Source organism: Triturus cristatus, chromosome 2_1, assembly GCF_964204655.1.
Source record: "Triturus cristatus chromosome 2_1, aTriCri1.1, whole genome shotgun sequence".
Lineage (NCBI taxonomy): Eukaryota > Metazoa > Chordata > Amphibia > Caudata > Salamandridae > Triturus > Triturus cristatus.
The window spans coordinates 476,756,078-476,779,385 of record NC_140581.1 but is presented as its reverse complement, the minus strand read 5'-3'; the positions used below and the strand labels follow the sequence as shown (position 1 = coordinate 476,779,385).

Here is a 23,308-nt window from a genome sequence, read left to right as displayed (position 1 = left end):
AGTGCTGTCATGGCCAACACAGAGCAATGAGGAGGAGTTGGCACGGTTCCCATTTCATTTTCATCAGCACCCTGGAGATTAGGGGGAAAAGCGTACGCAAAGATTCCTGACCATCTTATCAAACGCATTTCCCCATGACCCTGTCTGTGGTTCCCTGCTGGCAAAGAACCATTTCTGGTTCCCTTGACACGCAAATAGGTCCAAGTTGGGTGTTCCCCATTTCTGGAAGATCGAGAATCAGTTGGTTGAGTTCCCACTCATAATTTGATTGATTTAACCTGCTCAAGGTGTCTGCTAAGTTGTTCCTTACTCCTTGGAGATGCTCCGCTTTGAAAGTTATTTGATGTTGTAGTGTCCATTCTCATATTCTTTGAGCTTCCCAGGATAGGTTTGGCGATCTTCTTTCTCCCTGCTTGTTTAGATAATGCATGCAGGTGGTATTGTCCGTGCGTATGAGGACTGAGGATGCTCTTATCCTTTGGAGGAATGACTGGAGGGCTATAAAGATTGCCTGTAATTCTAGAAAATTGATATGCATTTTGGAGAGAGAAAGACTCCATTTGCTGCTTCTTTGTAGGTCTTGCAGATGCGCTCTCCAGCCTTCCAAAGATGCATCTGTGGTCAGAACAAACTCTGGCTGGAAGAGGAGAAAGGAATAACAGTCCCAGGGAGAAATTGCTGGGAGCTTGCCACCAAAGAAGTGCATCCTTCATGATCGGAATTATCCGAATTATGTCGTCGAATGATCCTGTTATTTGAAGGCATTGGGTGTCAAACTGCTGTTGAAATGGTCTCATCCTTAGACGAGCATGAGGTATCATGAGAATGGCGGAAGACCTCATCCCGAGAAAGGATTTGAGGAGGATAGAAGCAAACTTTCGCTTGTAGGAAGCGTGAGCCAGAGATAGAATGGCGACCCGTCTCTTTGTTGATAAGAATGCCTTGTTTTGGAGGGTGTCCAGACTTGATCCTAGAAACGTTGACCGATGAGAAGGAGCTAGAATGGATTTTCGAAGATTGACTGTGAGCTGTAGGCAGAAAGAGATGGCCTCTGAAGCTTGACGAAGAGAAGGGGCTTTCATCAACCAATGGTCTAGGTATGGGAAGATCTGTAGGCCTTTCAACCGCAGGAATGCTGCCACAGGATCTAGGCACTTGATGAAAACCTGTGGAGCTGGCCGAAGGAAAGTACCTTGAATTGATAATGCACGACTGCCACAGGGAAACATAGAAATCTTCGATGTTTCCAAGGAACTCTTGGACCTAGCCACAGATGCGGCTAAGGCACAATATCGGACTACCCTTAGCCGGATTTATGATGTAGGCGATAAAGCAGGCAAATTGTTGGCCTGGCTAGATCGCAGAGATTGGACACGGCGCGTTGTGGCTGAAAATACCACTGATTCACACTCCCGAACTACAGCTCCGCAAGACATTGCAGACGAATTTGGTAGATATTACCACTCCCTGTACTCTTCCAGCATGGCCTATTCGGAGGAAGAGGCTTCTTCCCTCCTACGCGAAATTCAGATGCCAGTTACAGAGGAGGAGAGGCTCGACCTGGACCGTGATATTACAGTAACCAAAGTGGAGAGGGCCATCCATGATCTGCGGGGGGGAAGCGTCGGGCCCTAACTGAATTCCCGTAGAATTATTTAAGCTAACGGCAGGCATGACCGCCCCTTTTATTACTGCCATGTATAGAGAAAGTAAAGAGCTAGGAATTCTTCTAAAGGATTACAGACTGGCCAACATCATGGTTATCCACAAAGCGGATAAACCCGCCGACTTGTGTTCCTCATACAGGCCCATCTCGCTCCTCAACTGCGAGGCCAAGATTCTTGCAAAAGTTCTTGCCACTCGTGTTACAAGTTCTTCCCAACTTGATACACCCTGATCAGTCCGGGTTAATGCCGGCAAGAAACAAGTCTCTTAATCTCCATTGAATGGCCCTACATGTTTGCAGTGCTTCACAATCTAGGATTCGGTCCGGAATTTATTAAATGGGTGCGTCTACTATATTGTCAACCGTTGGCACAAGTGGTTGTAAACAATCGGAAATCCCCTGTCTTCTCTCTTGGTAGGGGCACCAGTCAAGGTTGCCCCCTGTTACCGCTCCTCTTTGCCTTGGAACCTCTCGCAGCGTGGATCCGGCAGGACCCCGCCATTCGGGGCCTTAAATGGACATATGAGTGGGAGGACCGCATATCATTGTATGCAGACGACATCCTGCTTTATCTCGCCTCCCCGGCGGCGGCTCTTAATGTGGTGATGGTTATATTCCACATTTTTGGTAGGTTTGCAGGCTATAGGATCATCTGGTCCAAATCTGTGCTTTACGTTCTTAGTGGGCAAAGACCTCTACTTCCCCGGGGTTGCCAGCTGACTGAGGCTGTTGACTGCTTTAAATATCTGGGTATCTAAAGACCTGACGCGATTTTGACACCAACCTTCGGTCACCACTAGCGCGCCTTAAATCGGATGTCCAGCACTGGAAATCGTTCCCCTTGACCCTCCTGGGACAGGGTGCCCTATTCAAGATGTCCCTCCCCCGCCTCCTGTACGTGTTATAAAACACACCCCTTCCGGTCGCGGCGTCATATTTTAAAGAACTGGAGGGCACAGTGCGGGATTTGCTATGGGAGGGTAAACCACTCCGCACCGCCACACATAAGCTCACACGGGGGGGGGGGGTTCTACGGGGGCCTCGGACTCCCAAAATGAAAGATATTACTGGGCCTCGCAGCTCGCTGCCATTCAACCATTGCACCTATAGGCGGCATGACTACCCAGCATTTCGGATCGATCGATGGGTCTTCCACGGGGGTGGGTTTGAGGGCGCACTGTATACAAAGTCTCAGAAAAACGTCTTCTCCGGCCCGACCAAGCACGCTGTGCAAATATGGAAAGACGCCACTAAAAGCCTGGGTTGGGAGGGCAAGCTTACTCAAGCTACGCTGCTCTGGCATTGTGACCAGCTGGGTCGGCTGTTGCGCTCCTTGGAGTTCGACAAATGGGACACCATTGGTATTTCCAGAATTGGGGACCTTTGGCAATCCGGGAATGTAGCATCATTCTCCCCACTAAGTCAAGAGTTTGAAATGGCCAGCTCTGAACAGTTCTGGTATTTCCAAATTAGGCACGCACTACTCTCCTCCTTGATTCCTCCCCTCTGGGGGACCGGATTCTAGATGGTGATTTGCCAGAAAAGGCCATATCTCTCATATACAAGAAGCTTATCAATAATATGACCGATCCCCTCACACGGCTAAGAGGTAAATGGGACCATGACATTGCCGGCTTGGAAGATGAGGCGTGGCGAGCCGCAGTGGCTTCTCCCCGCGAAGTTGCCATCTCCTCCAGACTCTGACTGGTTCAGCTAAAAATCCTTCATAGGACGTACTTGTCTGGACCCTTATTGGTTCATATGGGATACGCCCAAGATAGTGGCTGTACACGGCATTGCGGGCAAGAAGCCACCTTCATCCGTACACTTTTGGAATGCGAGACAATTCAGAAATTCTGGGAGGGGGTGGTATTAATGATGGAGGAAGTATTGGGGCAGCAGATACAATGCAACATCAAACTGATTTTGTTACGGCCAAGGAGAGGATATGGGTCACTTTGGGCTTCACAGTGGCCAAGCGGAATATCGCACAATTGTGGAAGGCTCCGACCTCACCGAGCATTGCGGACTGGATCAGAGACATGGATTGGTGTATGGTGACAGATGCCTATCTATGTTTCCAGGGGATGCCAGAAGAAGTGGTCGCAAATTTGGGGGCCTTGGAATACTTTTTGGGGTGAGCAATGTGAGCCACTGGGGGGTCGGGATGAGGTTTATAGTGTTGGATAATGTGACATTCCCGAAAACAGTCATGCTGCACTGTGGTGAAGAGGTTTTTGATGTACTATCGCACTTTGTGCCTCTTATTTAATGTGAAATGCTGTGTCCTTGCTGTTCAACATGCCAATTTCTCAATAAAGTTTACAAAAAAATATTCGATGTTTGAGGTGGATAGGAATATGGAAGTAAGCATCTTCCAAATCTATGCTTGCTTAAAAAATCCGATTGGTTCAGAAGCTGCAATATCACCTGGAGAGTAACCATGCGAAAGGATTTTTTCAGCAGGTATTAGTTGAGTTTCCTGAGGTCTAGAAGGGGACGCCATTCCCCCAACAACTTCTTTTTTTTTTTTTTTTTTTTATCAGGAAAAAGCGAGAGTAGAAGCCTTTTCCTCTGAGAGTGTGGAACACATTCTATTGCTCCTTTTTGAAACTTTAGTAAAGCCTCCTTCAGCAATTGAAGATAGGGTGGTGTTGATTTCTGAGGCGGATGATGTGGCGTTGTGGTAAACTGTAGTGTATGGCCATACTTTATTATATCCAAGACCCATTTGTCTGATGTTATTTTCTGCCATTCATGTAGGTAATGAGATGGGGGGGGGGGGAGGGGGGGTTCTTCAGTGAGAAGACCAGGGAAGAGCAGCGGGCGGCAAAGAGTCCCTGGGCTGAACTTGTTGCTTTCGCCTAGGTTGTCAGGAGTGGGCAGCCTGTGGTGGTGCACGTTATTGTTGCTGTTGTTGGTGGGAAGGCCATTAAGAGGTGTAAGTTTGAGGCTGGTATCTTTGGTAACGTCCTCAAAGAATAAGTTCCTCTGCCACGTGCTTCACGAAAGGGGGTCTTTCTGAATTTGAGCGTTCCCAAAGCCTTAGCTTCGTCCGTGTCGATGGTTTGCAAAGCGTCGTCAATGTTTGCCAAACAGTGTCACCATCAAATGGCATGTCCAAAATTTTGCTTTGCACCTAAGGGCGGAACATAGTTGCTGTCAGCCAACCCTGGCATCTGAGGACTGCTCCAGCAAGTTGACGAAAGGCTAAGGACGCTATATCCATAGAAGCATCAGTTATTTCGGATGCAGATCTTTCCCCCTCAAACAGGATCTTTCTTGCTTCTATCCTTTAATCCTCTGGTAGGAGATCTGAGAGATGAGCAATGTCCGACCACATCTGCCGGTTGTACCTGGCTAAAATCGCAAGAGCGTTGGCAGCACGAACAGTTGCACCTAATGTGGTTGTGAATCTTTTCCCGATGTTATCTAAGCGCCTGCCTTCTCTGTCAGGTGGAGCAGTAATGGGCGGTAGAGGGTTCCTCGATCTCCGTTGAGCGGCCTGCGATATTTCGGAGTCCGGCTTAGGATGTCCTACTAGACAAGCTGGAGCTTCCTCCGGTGCCTTATACTTTTTGTCGATCCTGGGTAAGACCGGGATAACTGTGGCAGGTGTCATTACTTTTATACCTTCTTCCCATATTTGATCTACAATGGTTATAGACCTAACAGATTTCCTAGATAGATCTTGGAAATCGTAGAGAAAGCGGTCTGTTTGACCGTTAAAGGTAGTTGGAAACGTGACGCTGCTCTTTATATTAAGGTGTGAAAGCCGCCAATTTCCTCTAGTGGAGACTCTACAGTTTGCGGAGAAGGAGATGCAGGTGTCGATATGATGTAGTCTTCCCATTCATCTCCTCCTTACCCATCTTTTTGAGTCTCCTCAATTTCTCCTTCATGAGAAGTATCCTGATGATGTTGCAGCACAACAGTAAATCCCGTAGGGGAGGGCGCAGATAAAGGTACAGAGGTAAGCGATGGAGACGCACCAGGCGGTGGTGTCTGTGGAGGTGGAGGAACAGCCGCTGAAGGAAAGCCTGTGCAATAGTCATGTAACAAATCCTGAAGTTCTTGTACCAAAGTAACCGGAAGGTGGAACATAGGTTCATTAACTGGTTCCATATACTTAATCTTTGCATGAGGAGGGTGATATTCTTGTTGGTAGTATCCCTCACATTCGTCCTCTTTCTCCTGATATTTTACATGAGTTGGGAACGACTATCTGATGGTCCAAACATCCCGTCAAGGCTGTGCACAAGAAATGGTACAGAGTTCCTAGAGGAACTCTGTACCATTTCTTGTGCACAGCCTTGATGGGGTATGTACATTGGACCTCATTAAACTTACCCCTCTGTCCCCACTTTGTTTGATATGGACCAAACATCCCATCGTCATCCGATCCCGCACAAAAAGTTGAAGGTGGTAAAGGTGATACTATTGCTGGATTTAGCAAAAATTGCCTTATTGATGGTGTCGTCTGAGTACGTCGTCGACTGGTACATAGGTGTAAGTTGTAAGGTGGGTGGATGCTTACAACCAGGTGTGGGATAAAGCGTCGTCTGCTTTAACGGAGCTTTTTAGAGACCGAAATTTTCACAGATTGAATAGAGTATTTTTTCCTTCTTATGGCTCTTTTTCCTCAGTAGGAAATGGAAGCTTTCCTTTTTGTAAGGTGCCTGCATCCTCTTGACGAAACCTTTTAGAAGTCTTTTTCTTGTACACTTCAGGATTTTCAAGAGGGGTCTCTCTCATTTTGGGTGTTTGCTTAGAAGCCTGTGAGGTAGAGCTCTCCTCATCCTCAGAGACTTCGTCAGATTTAGATTTTTGTTTCTGTAGCCACATCAATATTCTACCTTCTCTATCCTTCAGGGTTTTTGTAGAGTAGGTTCTACAGATCTTGCAGTCTTTTACCTTGTGTTCAGGGTAAAGGCAGTAGATGCAGCTTTTATGTGGATCCTCAGCATGTAGTCTCTTCTTACCACATGATCCACACGACCTGAAGAGTCCTTTCTTTGAAGATTCCGACATATTGATTAGAAAACTGGATAACAAGAGAAAACTGACATTCTTCATTGCATGGTAGCCTATAGTAGTTTTATCTACTGCTTTTATATGTATACCGTGTGGCTCCCTCTACGATGACTGGGATGATTCAAGCATGTGAATCTAGGAAAGATCCAATACTGGAGAAGGACTTTTCTGCCTGAGGAAGAAGGACTGGACCTGCACCTTAAACCTAAGACCGCCGAAGTGACTCAAAGAGCTCCAACTCCTTTGAATCCTGCACGTGAATGCTTCTTTCTGTGATACATGCTCCTCCCCCCCCCCACCCCCCCAACCCCCAAAGTGGTGGTGCCTCCCTGGTCCTGGACTCTTCGAAGTGAGGATAAAAGTGCTCTGCCACCCCAGTTGTGGTCGCCATCAGAACCGATGCAGCCCTCGTAACTCCTCTTCAGAACCAACAGTGCGACGCATAATCTCACATCACAGCTCCCCATTTGAACTGACAGTTCTATGCAGACCTCGTGTCACTCATCAGAACCGCAGCTTTGCGGCAAAACCCCCCACATCCTGGACATACGATACAATTCTCAGCGAACCAAACCTGGTCTCTGCATCTGGCCCGCGTTCCATCGTGATCGGCCTGAACTTGTAACTTTGTCCAGGTCTGGTGTGAACAGGTAACCTCAATTGTCGGTTTGTGCTTCTAGGCATTATTTTCACCTAAATCTTTAAAATTGCATATGTCAGGTATTACTAATAAGAATGTTTTGGTTTAAAATGATTTAAATGTTATAATTTTTCCAAAATTGTTGTGGGATTTTTCTTGTGCTCTGTTTTCACTTTATTATGGCTTAAGCTGTGTTAGTGCTGCATAAATACTTACACATTGCCTCTTAAGTTAAGCTTTGTTCCAAGCTACCAGAGGGTTAATCTCTGCTCAATTTAGTGACTTTTTTGTGTTTCACCCTGAACGAGATTGTGGTTGTTGCTTGAAGGGCTCACTCCACAGCTCCATCTCCCTCCAACCAATAAACCAATTTCTCACAATACATGGGTCCAACAAGATTCCCACAATACAAACGAATATCTATCCCTCCCTAGCTGTAACTAATCTGAGGCCTCTGAAGACCGCACTGGTAGAGGTCCAATAATTCCAAGGATGCAAGGAAATTCTTTGTGGATTTCTTGAAATTCTTTCTGTAGCACAATCTCAAACAGAAAGCTCATGGGAAGATGTTCTGGACACCTGGGTGGAATATAATAATCTTGACTGGAGAGCCAGGAACGCAGGTGAAAAGCGGAGCCCAAACAAACAATTTGCTTTTGGGAGCACTGTTTGTGTTGGATACTCTATATAACCGCAGATTCCTCATTTTTAGAATATCTTGAAGCGCCGGACTGGATCCAGAAGGTTTGAACAGTATTGCTCATGCTCACTGGTATGGGGTGCTTGGAGCTTCGTGTTTACCTTGTTTCTGTCCCAGAAGTGATAACAGACCTGCATAGAAGTGCCACCCCTACCTGTTGACATCTGTTTCTTTCTAGACTTTGTCTGCACCTTTGGATACAGAGCACAGCAATAATCCAATATACCAGTGTGCAGATCTCTAATTAGGGAACTTTTTAGATGAAAAAGAGACCATTCCAAAGAACAGGTTTGAGGGAGGTAAGAGTAATCTGTTATATAAGAGTATCCACCAGAAACAGAATTACCATAGGTAAGTATTTAGTTCTTCTAATAGGTCCTTCTAACCGCAGATTCCTTACCTTTAAAAAAGCAGCACCTCCCAGAGGAATGGGTCGGTAAAATGAAACATACCAAAAAGTCCTGAAGAACAGAATGGGTGAAATGTCCATCTGTCTGGACACTGTCAAGGCAGTAGTCCTTTGTGAACATGTGTACTGATGCCCATGTTGCAGTCTGGCCGATGTCAAGAACAGGCACTTCGCGTGCCAGCATAATGGTAGCATTCTTGGTCCTGCTGAAATGGTCCCTCAACACCTTGACTGAGTCAATTTCTGCACCACTTTACCCTTTGCCCCAGATAACCCCACAAAGCTCTATTTATCTACCCAGTGGTCTTTGGTGTGATAAATGTAAAAGATTAACGCTTTTTTAGGTTTCAGCTGATAGACTTTCTCCTTCTTTCGAGGGATGAAGCGAGATAAAGAACATTGGAAGAACAATGGATTGTCCAACGTCCGAAAAGCCACCTTTATCCTCAGCACCATTTTGTATAGGAAAAAGGTGGAGCAAGGCAGCTGCACAAAGAGCTTGAAGTTCACTCACACAGAGCCGGAGTCACCACAATCCGAAACAGTCTTTAGAGTCAGGAGACCTAGCGTGTAGCTGTGCATAGGTTCAAATATTGTCCACATGAGGAAAGTGAGAACAAAATTAAGATCCCACTGTGGCATCAAAAAGGATCAAATCTTTTAGGACCCTCCGCACAACAGGTGATTTGAACAAGGACGGTTGGTCTGGTAAATGAACAAAGGCTGTAAGGGCAGACCAGTCACACTGAACGTTGCCCAGTGTAAGTCCTTTTTGGGTTAGGTATGAAACAAATGGCAATACGTCCAACAGTTTGGCTTGTTACGGTTTGGTATTAAGGGTGCAGCACCAGACTGCAAACTTGTTCCAACTCAGACCAACTTATAGGGGATTCCAGGTAGCGAGGATAACATCCAAAACCTCAGGAAGCGGGTGGAATGCAGTCAATCTCCATGAACAGAGATGCAGATTGTGGAGGTTTGTTTTCCAGACGCTACCCTGCTGCTGCGACAGGATCCTCCTGAAGCAATAGTCTGATCGAAGGACCCTCTCTGTCTCCTTTGGTCAAAGAGTTTCCACTTCTTAGAGCAAGATGGACAGGCACTCCTCTGAAAGATGATTTGATGTGAATGGGGGATGTGGTGGGTTGAACATGAATTATAGGACATAGCCTTGTTGGATGACCTGGAGGACCCACATGTTGCATGTTCTATTTTGCCACCCCTGGAGCAAATATCTTACTCTGCCTCCCCACAGTGAGTCTGTGTGCCTCTAATGGCAAACTTTGAAGTGTGTTGCCATAGGAACAAGGCACTGGGAAGTATGTTGGCCCTGGTGACCTGCATGTTGTCTGCTTGACCCCTTGTCCCTAACCCCGAAAGGACCAGGGTGCCTGGTGTGGGGTGGTTGGCTTTGGCAGTATGCCAGCACCTGGAGTAGCCTTGGAAGGGGCAAAACTGTAGACTTTACTGTCTCACATGGACAGAAAGGCCTAGCAAAATTGCTGTTGCTCAGCGGAGTTTAAAACATCCTAACTCTGAATCCGCCTTATTGCCAAACAGGTGAGATCCATAGAATGGCATGTCCATCGATGCATGTCCCCAGGGAAGACTGTAGATCTCATCCAAGCGTGCTGCTAAAGCACCACGCTTGTGCCAATTGCTTTGCCCAAGCAGTCAGTGGTGCCAGTCCAGAGCAGATGTACTTTGCTGTGTCCTGACCATTGTGGATGGTTTTAGCCTAAATTCCTTAAGGACTTGCCGGCAAGATCACACCAACCAAATCCCACAAAGCTTGTATACATCTTCTCCGCAAACAACTGACATTGACTGATCAGAGGGCTAGACCTGCCAAGGAGAACGTAATCTTTCAGAATGCCTCAATTTGTTATAACTATCTGTCGGGGAGTCGTGGGGAAAGAATTGCGATTCACCCTACTGGTGAAAATTGGAACCCCCAAACTTTCTGGCTCTGGGTGCCATGTCAAGATATCAGAGATGCCTGGTGCTAGCCTGTGGTGTCTGGCAACCTCTGTCCAATGGGGGCAGGGATTGGACCAGGTGCCCATAAGGGTGCAAGTCAGACCTTCATTAAATGGGAGCAGGATTACTGATGAAGTTTGTCCGAGTTGCAAAACTTATTAGTCATGACTTCCATAGTTGGTAGTTACAAAATTAATACCTCTGCTGCACGTCTCATTACTATGGCAAAGGAAGCACTCTCTTTTGTTAGTGGTCCAGGAGTGGGGAACACAACTCTGTGTTTGGGAAGTGACTAACCCATATAAATCCCTGTATATATAAATTATCATCATGGTGTTGAAGAAAAAAAATCCCCTTTATTACCAATGTAATCTACAGAGGCAAGTTGGCTCTCGTCAGAGTTTGAACTAAAAAGGTGCAGGAAAGCTGGGATGCGGCTCCAAGGGAAAGGCATTGTTCTCTCGGAGTCTGATTAAACTGGGGCAGGTGCATCGGGACTGAGATTAATTTGGTTGAGTCTGATAGGAGTATAACAACTAGTTCTGCCTCCGGAAACGTTGATGTCAAATCGATCGGCATGGATTTATGTGCTGGATTTGAAATCTGCTTCTGTGTCTGAGCAGAAACCGAGGCATGTTTAGGAAGGAAGCACAGATGGCACCGTGGGCAGACCTACCCTACTAGGTGACTCTTTAGATTCCTGGGACCAAAAAGCACAGCAGGAGGAGCCGAAAGAGTGCCAGATATTCCCAACATGGCCTCAACCTGTTGTGAAGTCACCGATGAAACTTGTAAATCAGGGTGTATCGGGAAAAGTTGTGGAATCGCTCGTCCGCGGAGTACAGAAAGTGAAACTGCAAAGCACAATGTCATCATTGCAACTTCAGATGTTGAAAGTGGCATAACTGGACGAATCGTGCTTTGCCGCCTTCTTCTGCTTTGACTTGGCTCATTGAAAAACTAGGGCCACAACAACGACCTGTTGCGGATATAGTCTTAAGAGCTGGAACGAGTTTGTGCCCTTGACCTAGAGCAGGACTTCAGAGACTTCTTTCGGTGTTCAGCAACCTACAGCATTGCATTCCTGGATTACCTTCTGGCTCATCACTTGGAGCTGTGCTCCTAACCCAAACACCCAAAGCACACCTCATGGGGTTCTGGCACAGACACTCCCTCCAAGGATTAAACCCTGCAGTTTTAAAAGAAGACATAGTTCCTTTGCACACTGAAAGAATTTTGAAAAGAAAAATAGTCAACTAAAGATGAAGAAGCTGGGAGTGAGATCGAGACCTCCATCCAAAGGTGCGGAAAGAAAGCTCCTAATGACTACCTCAAGGAGTGGCACTTATATGAGGCTCTATCATTACTTCTGGGGCGGAACCAAGTCAACGTGCAGGTGAAAAAAGAGGCTTCCTCTCTTTGCCCAGGCAGAAAGCCTAGAACAAGTCTATGCCCTATGTTTGGCTTAAATAGACTGGGGTTTCTCAAACCCTGCAGCAGATCCTCAAATCTCACGGTATCCTGCCACTCTGAGTGTACGGTCATGCAGCACTGCATACCTTTTTAGTCCTGTTCAGTGGGCTCAAATACTTTTGTGTGCATTGCATGCTTCTCCTTTAGACTAAACTGCATTGGGCCGCAATCTTGTAACTAAGAACAGTGGCTGCTCCCTTAGAATGGCAACAGACCCACATTGCTATCGTAGAAGTCTTCCAGGTCACTGCTCACACAGTTTCTATCCATCTGTGAATACTGGGCTTGTCCTAAAGCTAGTAAGGGTTGGTTGACTACCAGTCACATCTGAATGATAATGACTTGCAGAATTATATAGATGGGTCTGGGCAATATCTTTTACCATGGAGGCTAAATTTCCTGTTAGCGGCCTGCCTCTCCTCAGATTCCCACAGGCGCCAGTATTCAGGGGGAGGGAGAATGCAGTGGTGATGCATGCACATTAGTCCTTTCACCTTTTTAAGGGATTTTGTCCAGAATCAAATGTCATTAACTAACTTCCTTCATCCATCCTCACAACTAAGCTATTGGGTGGACCAGTTTTCTGCATCCTGCTATTCAGATGTTCCTAATCCTGGGGACACCTGGAAACTTTATAAGTTCCCATGTCTCTAAGATGCCATGTTCTTGCCTATTTTATCCTCCTGTTGTTCAGAATTCTCCCCTTTAGGTGATGGATCTTCACCGCGGGTGTCATCAAGGTTATGTCTGAACCGTTTTCAGAGGGCCACAGGAAAAGCAGGACCTACTAGGCCCAACCATGTGGGTTGAGGTATTTTACTCCTTATGTCCCATGGTTCAACTTACTGTGGATCCTGAGCAGCTGGGCGGAATACCCCCTCAGCTCCTCACTCTCAGTATTAGCCTGAGTTTAGCAATAAAAGTGCATTATGGGTGGGGGTAGATGCAGTGGGGTGAACCAGGGCTCAAAACTTGAAATACATTGAATAGCAGCAATAAATTATTGTCCAGTCAAATTCTTATTTTTTCAGAAAAGCAACTATTTATATACGAACACAAGGTGAAATGTGGCACACACCAACAATACACATTGTGTCCTGAGGTGAGGGCTCTAGTGTTCGGTATGCAGGTCCCAGGGTCCCACTTCCCTCACACTAACAGAAGTGACTATTTTCCCCACTAGTAGTCAGTCTCAGGAGTCCTCCAATTCTTCCAAAGAATGTGGCAGAATAAGTCCCCCCAGGGCCTTCTGGTCGTGCGATGAGCCTTCCCTCTCTGTCAGGGGTGTGCTACTGGAGTTCCTGGGAGCGTTTCGCACGTTGTTGTGAAGGGCTGCTGACTGAGTAGCACAAGCGGCTCTCCAGCAGCAGCAGCTGGGCATCCATGATGTTTCCTTGGGTGAGATAGTAACTTCCCTTGATCCTTCTCGCAGGTGGTGGGAATGTTCGGGTTCAGGTCCTCAGTCGGGCTCAGGCACACACAGGTCACCACAGCAACCTCTCTTCTCGACAATGGTGGAACAGCAACGCTCCTTGTTTTTCATGGTGGCCCCCATGGCATATGGCGTAGTGGCCTTACTCCACACAGGGGCCACAGCCTGATTTGCATGGCAGTCATGCAGTCTTTATGGCAGTTCTCTCTAGCATCTGCACACAGGCGGAGTGCAGCAGCTGTCTACTCACACCTTGCTATGGGGGAATCTACTCGCCACGATACCCCACTGGATCTTGCTCGGCTAAGTGCTCGCCTCTTCCTCACAGGGCACACTGGTCTTGGCAAGGAGGCCGGCATTGATGCTTCCTGCTCCAGGGGCAGGTGGTCTTTGATTTCCCTGGGTGATGTCCCCCTCACCCAGCTGGGAGACTAGTAGACCTTAGCCCCCAGTCCTGGTCAAAGGCAGAAGTCTTGCAGAGTTTCTCCTCGACATACTGACTGCCTTACAGTTGCCAATTTTGGGGACCTTTAACTCCCCTTCTAGTCCATTTCCAAGCACAAAATGTGATTTAGGGTCTGAGTCTTTGAAGTTTGTCTGCTTCCCTTTTGAAATGCCCACTCCTCTGTCCTGCCCCTCCTCCAGACCGCCGTGTGTCACAGCAAGAGCAAATCTGATATCCCCACAACACAGGCCATTGGAGTGACTAGAGGTTCACACCAGGATGTCCGCCACAGTGATATGTCCATGAAAAGGTTACCCCCAGGGCACCGCCCCCCTCTTTTCGAGCCCATCTCCTCCATGAGATGTGCACAGGCCTCTTTCTGGTTTGCTCATCGTGACTCAAAAAAGAGCATCTTTTGGAGACAGGAAAGCCAGGCTCTTCAGTAAGCCTCAGTGTGGCCCCACCCAGCACTTATGAATGCAGCAATCCACAAATCCGTCTGGGGGATTCCTCTACCTTCTCATGCTCCTTCATTTAATCCTGGGTCTCCCAAAATGGAACCCAGTCTTCTATGTATGACACCATTCACAGGCACACAGCAACCACACGCTGTGCAGCGTTACATACTAACTTCATGTAGGTACACACAGTTACGCATACAATAGCGGAACCTTACATGAGTAAGCCTGTAGCCCTCACTCCAGTGACGCAGGGGAAAAAAAGGCCTTCCTACTGATCAACACATGGTATGCTGCAACCACTGTGCTTGTGCTATTTCACCACTATGAGGGTAGAACTATGGCAGCACTTCCTAGTCCAAAAAGACAGCAATGCATGAGACAGGCCTATATCCTGGTGCACACACATGGTCTGTGTTCTCCCATGACAACAATAAACGGCACTAAGGACCCGGGCATCCTTGCAGCTAGGGCCCTCGCAGCAGAGGTACATGTCCATCATGCAAGAGACATGTCCATGTCAATAGTTAGCATTTCTGGTTGTCCCTAAAACAGCTTCTCACTGCAAGGTCCTGCATGAGGTGCTCACTTGGCTCCCTGGCTGGGACCCCCCTGCTGGTCCAATGCTGCATGATTGTAGCATGTCTCTCCACATATCCCTTTAGAGGTTGCTTCTATGCTTCATATTGTCTGCATTGAGGCTTCTAGAGTTCTCTCAGTGATTTTCCCCCCTCTTGAACTACACTTAAAGTCAGCAGTCAGACTCCCTCCATGCATTGTTGAGGTTACTTTCCCTGCCCTGGTGCATCTTTTGGCAGCTATTGAATGTTGTGCCGCTGCGTGCTAGATGTCATTAAAGTGTTGCTGAAGTATGGAATTGTCTCTTCATTTCCAGTTGTTGATCAGATTGACTCTTAAGTTTTCCTCCAATCTGGTCCACAGGCTTACTTTCAAATATCAAAAATGAATACATTTCTCAGGCTGCATTTCCCACCCTACTGACAGAGCTTTTTACAGTTTGACCATTTACTTCCACCAGATTTTTTTTTTTTTTTACTTTGGATAGCTAATGTGGATCATTTGCTGGCAGCGGCATCTACATCTGGGTCATGGGCTTGCAAACCAAACTATGTCCACTTTTTGCTGGAAGAGATGTGGCAACCCTTTCACGAGGATGTGTATGAGTTTGCTGCTGTTGATGATTTCCAATCTGGTGCTACTTTGAACCATGTAGACGCAGTTGCCTGGGGGTTTTCCCTTCTTTCCTGTCCTTTGTTTCTCCCTTTGGAGACTTACTGGGAAATCTTACATTGCTCATTGGACAATAAGGCTCTGTTTGATCCTTAACAGTATTTTAATAAATGTTTCCAAAACGGGTTATACGATATGTGGTCTTAGGGTTGTTAGCCTTCTGTCACATCCCTTATTGGATCCTCCTACAATCACGTCATTGTTTTATTGCAGATGAGTAAGTGGGAGTCCCTGTTGATTCCAGTCCTACCTCCCTTGTTTTTTGGTTTTTGTTTTCCTGGAAGTAGAAACCAGATTGACTGTTTCTCTTAAGAAGGAAAAAAAATAATCTGTTGCTGCCCCTGTAACATGGTTACAAATCCTAAGCACTCCACCTTGCTGGTTGTAGTCTGAACCTGCTGGGACCTTGTGGGATATTGTTACATATCCTCTTCTCTCATGTCAGATACTTCTTGAATCCGGGGCATTCTCCACACACCTTCCAACTTGGGGGTACTCTTTTTCTGGCTTAATTAACTTTTTAGAGGTGTCCTGCTTCCGGGTTTGCTCCTACTTGGCTTGCTATTGTGTGTGGTATTTGTACAGCGGGAACCCAGTCCAACAGGCAGCACAGAGCTTTACAGGGTCAAAGGCAAGAGTACAGCCAACAAGTGACTGGAGCGGTAGCTGGGTGCAGAAGTGCACTGTTAATGCATCTTCATGTAGTGTTTATGATGCTCGGTTGTATTCTTAAAAAGCAGTGCACTTTTTGGAGTGATAAGGTCCTTCCACTAAAACAGTGACACTTTTTGTTACAGTCTGTATTTTTCGTCTTGAGATACAACTCCCTGGGCCCTTGGCCTTGCTTAGTGTGGCTACCTCTCTGGTCAGCGCCCAAAGGTTCTCCTTGATAATTTCTACTTCATGTTTACAGATTTTCGGTCCTCACCCTAGAATTTCCCATCACCCTAGAATCTCCCATGGAGAATGCTGTGCATAGCAGAGTGGCTACCTTGTCACTGGAGCTCGTCTCTTTAGTTTGCAAAGTGGTAGGTTGCCAGTGGTCCCGATAGAAACACTTTCTCCTTTCCACTCAGACATGCTTAAAATCCATCAAGTCCGGAAGCAGAGACACTGAACATATCAAAGTATAATTTACTCATCTTATTTACCCGCATGTTAGATCACAAGTGTAGCAAAACTTTGTCTGTTTTGCGCTGGGACATGAAACATATGTGATCTTTTATAATGTGCATCCCAAGAGTTGAGGAAGGGGCAATTAATACTGCCAGTTACTGCAGCGCGTAGATATTTCTTTTTGTATTTTTACACTGAATATATAGCAGTAGATTAAAAAAATATAACGGAAGGTACATCAGTAACTGTTTTTCCTTGTTTTCGACAGGCGTGGAATTGCAGCGGAACCTTTGTACGTCGGGAGCTGTAATCATGAGTATGACGGAAATTAGTCTCTTTTTGTTTGTATTTTATAAACGAATTGAGTGCCTTTCTCAGGTGAAGATTTAAGGGATATGGTGCACTGAAATGCCAATAACTACTTCAATTTGCAATCATGATGAAGTGATTTACAACAATATTTTTGCCTGAAAACGTAACTTTTGTTTACAAATTGCAATTATGTGTATAAACTAGAAAATAAATAATTACATTTTCATATCTCTCGTGTTTTTGTTGCAGACATTTGTGTACAATATTGTCATATTCTCGTTTGTTCTGTTATGTAGTTCTTGAAATTTAGTAACTTGAACAGAGTGCAAAGTTATTGATAAAGGAGCTGATGATCAAATGTTTCTGTGAGTAGGCATAACTTCCAAACTCGCTGCTCCTGGGTGTCGAATGCGGACCTATGATGAAGCATGCCACTACATAGTGGATGAGGGCAGTCTTAAAAAATTGAATGATTTTCCTAAAATCTGTAAATCTTTGACTCTCCTGTACACATTTCCAGTGTAAGCACATCTAAAAAAATACTTAACCTTGAGTGAGAAATTTGCTCGACTCTTGCTTTTCTTTTCTAATACTCTCCAGTCCTTCTCTTTTTGTGAGTTTGAACATATTTATGAAGGGAGCTAGAGAAGGCTGACTCCCTTGTCTCTCATTTTGTGGTTAGTGGGCATAACTTCCTCCTCCCTGTTCTGAACTTCATTACTTTGTAAATTATGCTGAAACAACTAACCTGGTGTAGGAATAATATGCATGGATCAGATACATAAGTTGAGAGCCTGACATATACTTAGTCCGAGTTACGGTCACCAAGATGCACAAAGAAGTTGGAAGAAATAACCAGCTGGAATCGTACCTTCACAATTGATGTTTTATAGAGGCTAAGCTTCAGGCAAACAGCATAGATATGCCATTTTGTGAGTAGTAGCTATTTTATGAGTGACTGCATATCCTACTTGTATTACTGCTCCCCTGTTGGTGTTAATGTGAATAAACACAAAGCTGAGCATGAAAAGTAAGACTTGTTTAACCCAAGTCACCACTTAAGAAATATTTATGCCTATGCGGCCATCCATCTTCAACTCTGCCAAATCTTATGGGAGTGACAGAGAGAGAACTGAGAATACATATTTCAAAAGATCTAAGAACTTTACCCTTGTCCTTTGATAATGTTCGTACCCATGTTTACAGATGTGCGTTCCTCATTTGATTCTACTATGGACATATGGGGTGTTAAGACAAAAATTCTCTCCAGGAGATGCCCTACACTTTGCAATAATGTTTTGTGAGTCACAGGGTTAGTTTGGCTGCTGTTAGATTTTAAGGACTTCTTGGTGTTGACACGAAGTCACAAAAGGAACGGTGTACTTATGATGAGACAGTTAGTGTATCATTCCGATTAAACTCTATCCATACCATGGCATTTTGATATAAATCAAGCAACTCCTGAAGAGAGGTTCAGTGTTTTCCTCACAAGCTGTATCCAGTATCTGGTTCTTCGGAGGTATCCTGTTTGAAGACAGACACACACACATGACTCACAACATCTACGAGAACACTTCCCAAAGTTGGTGGGGGCAATCCCCGGCTCCAGAGCATGCGGAAATTTCACTAGCTGCTACATGGTTGCACTGGAAACACATTGGAGGTGCTAGAATTTGATGTACTAGTGGCACCAGTACAGGTGGAGCCTAGTGGGGGTTGGGGGTCGGGCAGTGGGGGAGAATCTATTATGAAATGTACTACTTCAAGTATTGAATTATCTGCACTTTGAGCTCTATACAGTGTAATCAAGTCCAGGAAACAGTCATTCATCAACTTCTAATGGTGTGAAATGTGCTAGGTCTGTAGCAACTGCATCACTTGTTAATAGAGTAGCTTTGACAGATGAAGAGAGAATTGCGATTCCAATAGGTTTACTGATGATAGAATCCGGCTTTTATTAAAGACAAGAAGGCTAACATTATGCATAAACCTTTGTTTCACACGTCTGAGCAGCATCATTAAAAGCTCATGGAATCCAAAAACATCACAATCAACAAAAACTTTGAAACCATAAATAGCATGCGACCACCATCCTCTTCTTCTTTTCGTTTGCCTCTTCCAGCTCTTCTTCACACCAAAAACTCTGAATTAACCTTTTTTAATTCTCTACAACAAAACCTATCAACAAATTTAGCATGCATAAATAACCTCATAATGCTAGTACCAAAAAACTCCAAACTAATTCTTAAATCATTATTAAACACATTAAGACAAAGAATTATGCCACACCCAAGGGAAGGTTGGGTGGAATAATGCTAGCCTCCTTGTCTTTAATGAAATCTAGATTCTATGATCATAATCTATTAGAATCGCAATTTTATGTCAAGACAGGAGGCTAGCATTATGCATGTTCAAAGCTTTCTAAAACAGTTTGAAACCTGTTTAACTGATTAAAATAAAATCTGCTAAATGAGATAAAATCTGCTAAATGTATACAGAAGACCAATCCGCTTCTTTCATAATATCCTCTAGTCTTACACCTAACTTACTTGCCATAGCCCCACATGCAGAATGTGCTGTGAACTTAGACACATCAACACCAGCCTCCTTCATGGAACATTTAATCCATCTCGCAATAGTGGCTCTAGAAACAGCCTTGCACGGTTTCACATAAGAGATCAAGACCTGATCTACTCCTGCTCCCCTTTTCTCCAACATTCTGGTCTCATACTCCTTGAAACCGCGAACTGCACATAAACTTGGACATTCATCAAAAACTGGATACAATACAGCACTTGACATAGTCTTAGTCCTTCTACATAACTCAAAAAGCACACCATTAGGTTGATAAAACCTATGAGAAACCTCCAATGCCTTGACATCTGAAACCTTCCTGAAAGAAATAAGACACAATAAGGTAGTTAACTTCCAAGACAATTCCCTAGACTCCAAGAACTTATTGCTTGGCCAACTCACAAACTACTTCAGAACCATGTCAACATCCCATAAAGATTTCTTAGATTCCGGAGGCCTCTTAATCTAAATGCCTTTCATAACTCTACAAACCAAAGGGCTTCTTCCAATAGGAACACCATGACTAATAGAATGGCCAGCAGAAATCGCCAGCCTATAACAGTTTACAGTTCTATACGACATTCTCTTCTCAAACAAACCAGCCAGAAAATGAACTACTTGAAGGTCAATTGCTTCCAGGGGATCTAAACCCCTTTCCAAGCACCAACAAAGCCATACTTTCTAGGCCCCTCTATATCTTTCTTGTCCCTGGCGCCCAGGATTCAAATAACTCTGCAGCTGTTCCAGAAAGATCTGTGCATGCTCTTGAACTCCTGATATCTTCCAAACTAGAAGGTTGAGAGAACCAAACTCCACCAAGGGATGTTCTCCTTCTTTCATATCCCTCAAAAGACATCTGAAAGCCAAAATCAAAAGAGGCTCTGTCACTGCCAACTCCATCACAGAAGGGAACCAAGATTGACTCTTCCAAAAAGGAGTTACTAAAACTAACTAGCATTCCTGCTTCCTCACCTGAACCAGAACCCTCTGAATCATAGAGAACGGGGGAAAGGCATAACCCTTCACCCCTCTCCAATCCTACAGGAATGCATCCACTGCCTTGGCCCCTGGGTCCGGCCTCCAACTCTCATAACTCTCCAACTGGTAGGTTAACCTTGAAGCAAAGAGATCCACTTCCAGTGGGCCCTTTCTCTCCATCACTTGCATGTAAACTTCCTCTTTCTGCTTCCAATAGCTGTAATCTATCATATTCCTCGAGTTTGAATCTGCTTGCACATTCTTGACACCCGGTCCATACTCTGCCTTCAGACCTATTTTGTGCTCCAGACAAAACTCCCAAATTTCTTTTGCTAACTCCGCCAGTCCCTTTGACTGAGTTCCCCCCAGTTTGTTTATGTAAGCCACAGCAGACACATTGTCCATCCTGAGCAGCACCAACTTCCCTACCAAACCTCTCTTGAAACTCTTCAAAGCAAACAAGCCTGCTCTCATCTCCAGACAATTTGACTCTTTTTTCCATGGGGACCACACATCCCAAGTCTCTTTCCCTAGACCTGACGCACCCCAGCCAAGATTGCTCACATCAGTCTCCAAAACAAACTCTGGGGATACTCCAAAAATTGCTCGTCCGTTCCACGCATCCATGTTCTCTGTCCACCAAATCAACTCTTCCTTCGCTTCCATAGTTACATACACCATGTCTCCATACCACAAACCTTTTGACAACCCTGATTTATTCAAACTCTGTAATTTAGAGGACCCAGAAAAATCACCTGAATTGACGATGACCATAGACCAATCACTCTTACCAATTCTCTCAAAGATACTCTCTCCCTGTTTATAATCTTCTGAATTTCTTTCTTCTCTGGGAGACACAAATGACACGCAACTGTGTCCACCAGAAAACCTAGAAATTCCACCTTTCTTACAGGAAGCAAAACTGACTTCTCCAAATCTATCACAAAAGCTAAACTCTCTAACATGCTCATAACAAAATTCAAATGCTCTTATAATCCCAATATCCTGATTTATTATCAAAACGTCATCCAGATAAATTATCCTGATACCTCTCCCCCTGAAGAAACCTACCACAGACCTCCTAACCTTGGTGAAACACCAAGGGGCAGAGGAAAGTCCAAGTGGAAGGCTCTGAAATTGAAATAATTGACCCATCCACCTGAACTGTAGATATTTTTTGACTTTTTCGCTATTGGAATAGTGAAATCCGCATCCTTCAGATCCATTTTCACCATCCAATCCCCTTCTTGCAGAACATCTCTCAGAAGGTGAATACCCTCCATTTTGAAATGTTGATAAGTCACAAACTGATTCAAACTCCTTAAATGTATTACAGTTCTCTATTCTTTGTCCTTCTTTTCTACAAGGAACAAAGTACTTACAAAGCCTTTGGCGTCCTCCCCCACGCGCACAATTGCTTTTTTCTCGAACATCAATCACACTTCGTTTTCCACTATTAATAATAATTCCTCTTGAAAAACAAGCTTGTGTGGTTCTTTTACCTGAACTGGGACTGAATCGAAATCTATTCAAAAACTTCTATAGTTTCTAGAACCCATGCATCCTGGGTTATCACCCTCCATTTTTCCTTGAAATGCCTCAATCTTCCTCCTACACTTAACGGGATAAAAAGAGAACCAGTCTTCATACTCACCCTGGTTCTGACTTTGCCCCTGATTTTGTCCTCTTTCTCTGAGGTTGCAAGCCTGACTTCTACCCCTTTGTGGGAAGAAATTATAACTTCCTTGGTCTCTTGAATAACCACTTCCTTGGTTCTGGTATTGGGCTCTGAAATTTGCTCGGCCGATAGTTTGCCCTCTTCTACCGGCCCATCCATAAAAACTACTGCTGCTAAAGACTCTGAACATAGAATAATGAGCCTTATCCAGACTGGCGAATGTATGAACATACTTGGTTCAGGATTTCACCATCCCTTCACCAAACAAAAGCTGCGCTTCATCGTTGGACTCCTTATCGACCAAATCACCCAATTTTGGGTTAATCCACATTAGGATAGTCTTCCTTCTCTCAGACAGAATGCCAGCATTACCTAGAAATCAAATTGCCCTCTGGCACCAACCACGCAATAAAGATGGATCCAATACAAAATTCTTTAGGTAAGCCTCCTCAATGGCATCAAAAATCTTAGCCAAAGGCTCTAAAATGTCAAGTAACTCGTCTTGACATTGCTTTATTGACCTATCCAAGCCCTTTCTTGGATCCTTACCCATTTTAAATGGGTAAGTAATGAGCTCCGGATCTATATTAGGAGTCATCGTCACTTTGTCCTCAATGACCGGCCTTGAACATTCTGCCCTCCTAATGTTCCTTTCTTCCTTCTCTAAAGGCTTCCTAATTCTTGTCTTAATGTAGTCTGCCACATGGTCTAGTGGCCACCAGTCCTTACCCCTCGGGTGTCTAATGTCTTTGTGACTGTTCAATAGTTGCCTGAAAGTATCCACCACTAATTCCTTATTTTTCCTCTCTTCCACTATCCTCAATCTCCTCTCCTAATCCAGCTTTATATTCCAAATCCAATATGTATTCATCCACCTCATCCTCACTGTTAATTACATCACCCGATGCTCTACCATGCTTCCCAGTGTTAAACTGGCTTCCCTCTGTATCGTGTCGGATACCTTTCCATTGCGAGCTGCTTGGGACTCCACTCTGACCTTGCTTTTCATTTAAATGTTTCCTTTTTCTCAAACATTTTCCTCCTGGTCCTCTTTCATTATCTTCCTCTTAAACAGAGAAATACTCTTCTTCCTCATTATTTCTTCTCTTCCCTAGTACCTGCTTAACAGACTCCTGAATAGCTTCCTTTAACCCTTTATTTA

The 23,308-nt window shown here is 44.9% G+C and overlaps 1 protein-coding gene across 3 annotated transcripts in view; it reads left to right on the top strand.

The window, feature by feature from the left end:
- Positions 1-17,142, top strand: part of HEXB (hexosaminidase subunit beta) — a 285,155-nt gene extending 268,013 nt beyond the window's left edge. For all 3 annotated transcript variants that reach the window (XM_085632321.1, XM_085632320.1, XM_085632322.1), the window contains exon 14: positions 16,873-17,142. In XM_085632321.1, the coding sequence (XP_085488447.1) occupies positions 16,873-16,936 (64 nt within the window). In that variant the 3' untranslated portion in view covers positions 16,937-17,142. The remainder of the gene's footprint in view (positions 1-16,872) is intronic.
- The last annotated feature ends 6,166 nt before the right edge of the window (positions 17,143-23,308 follow it).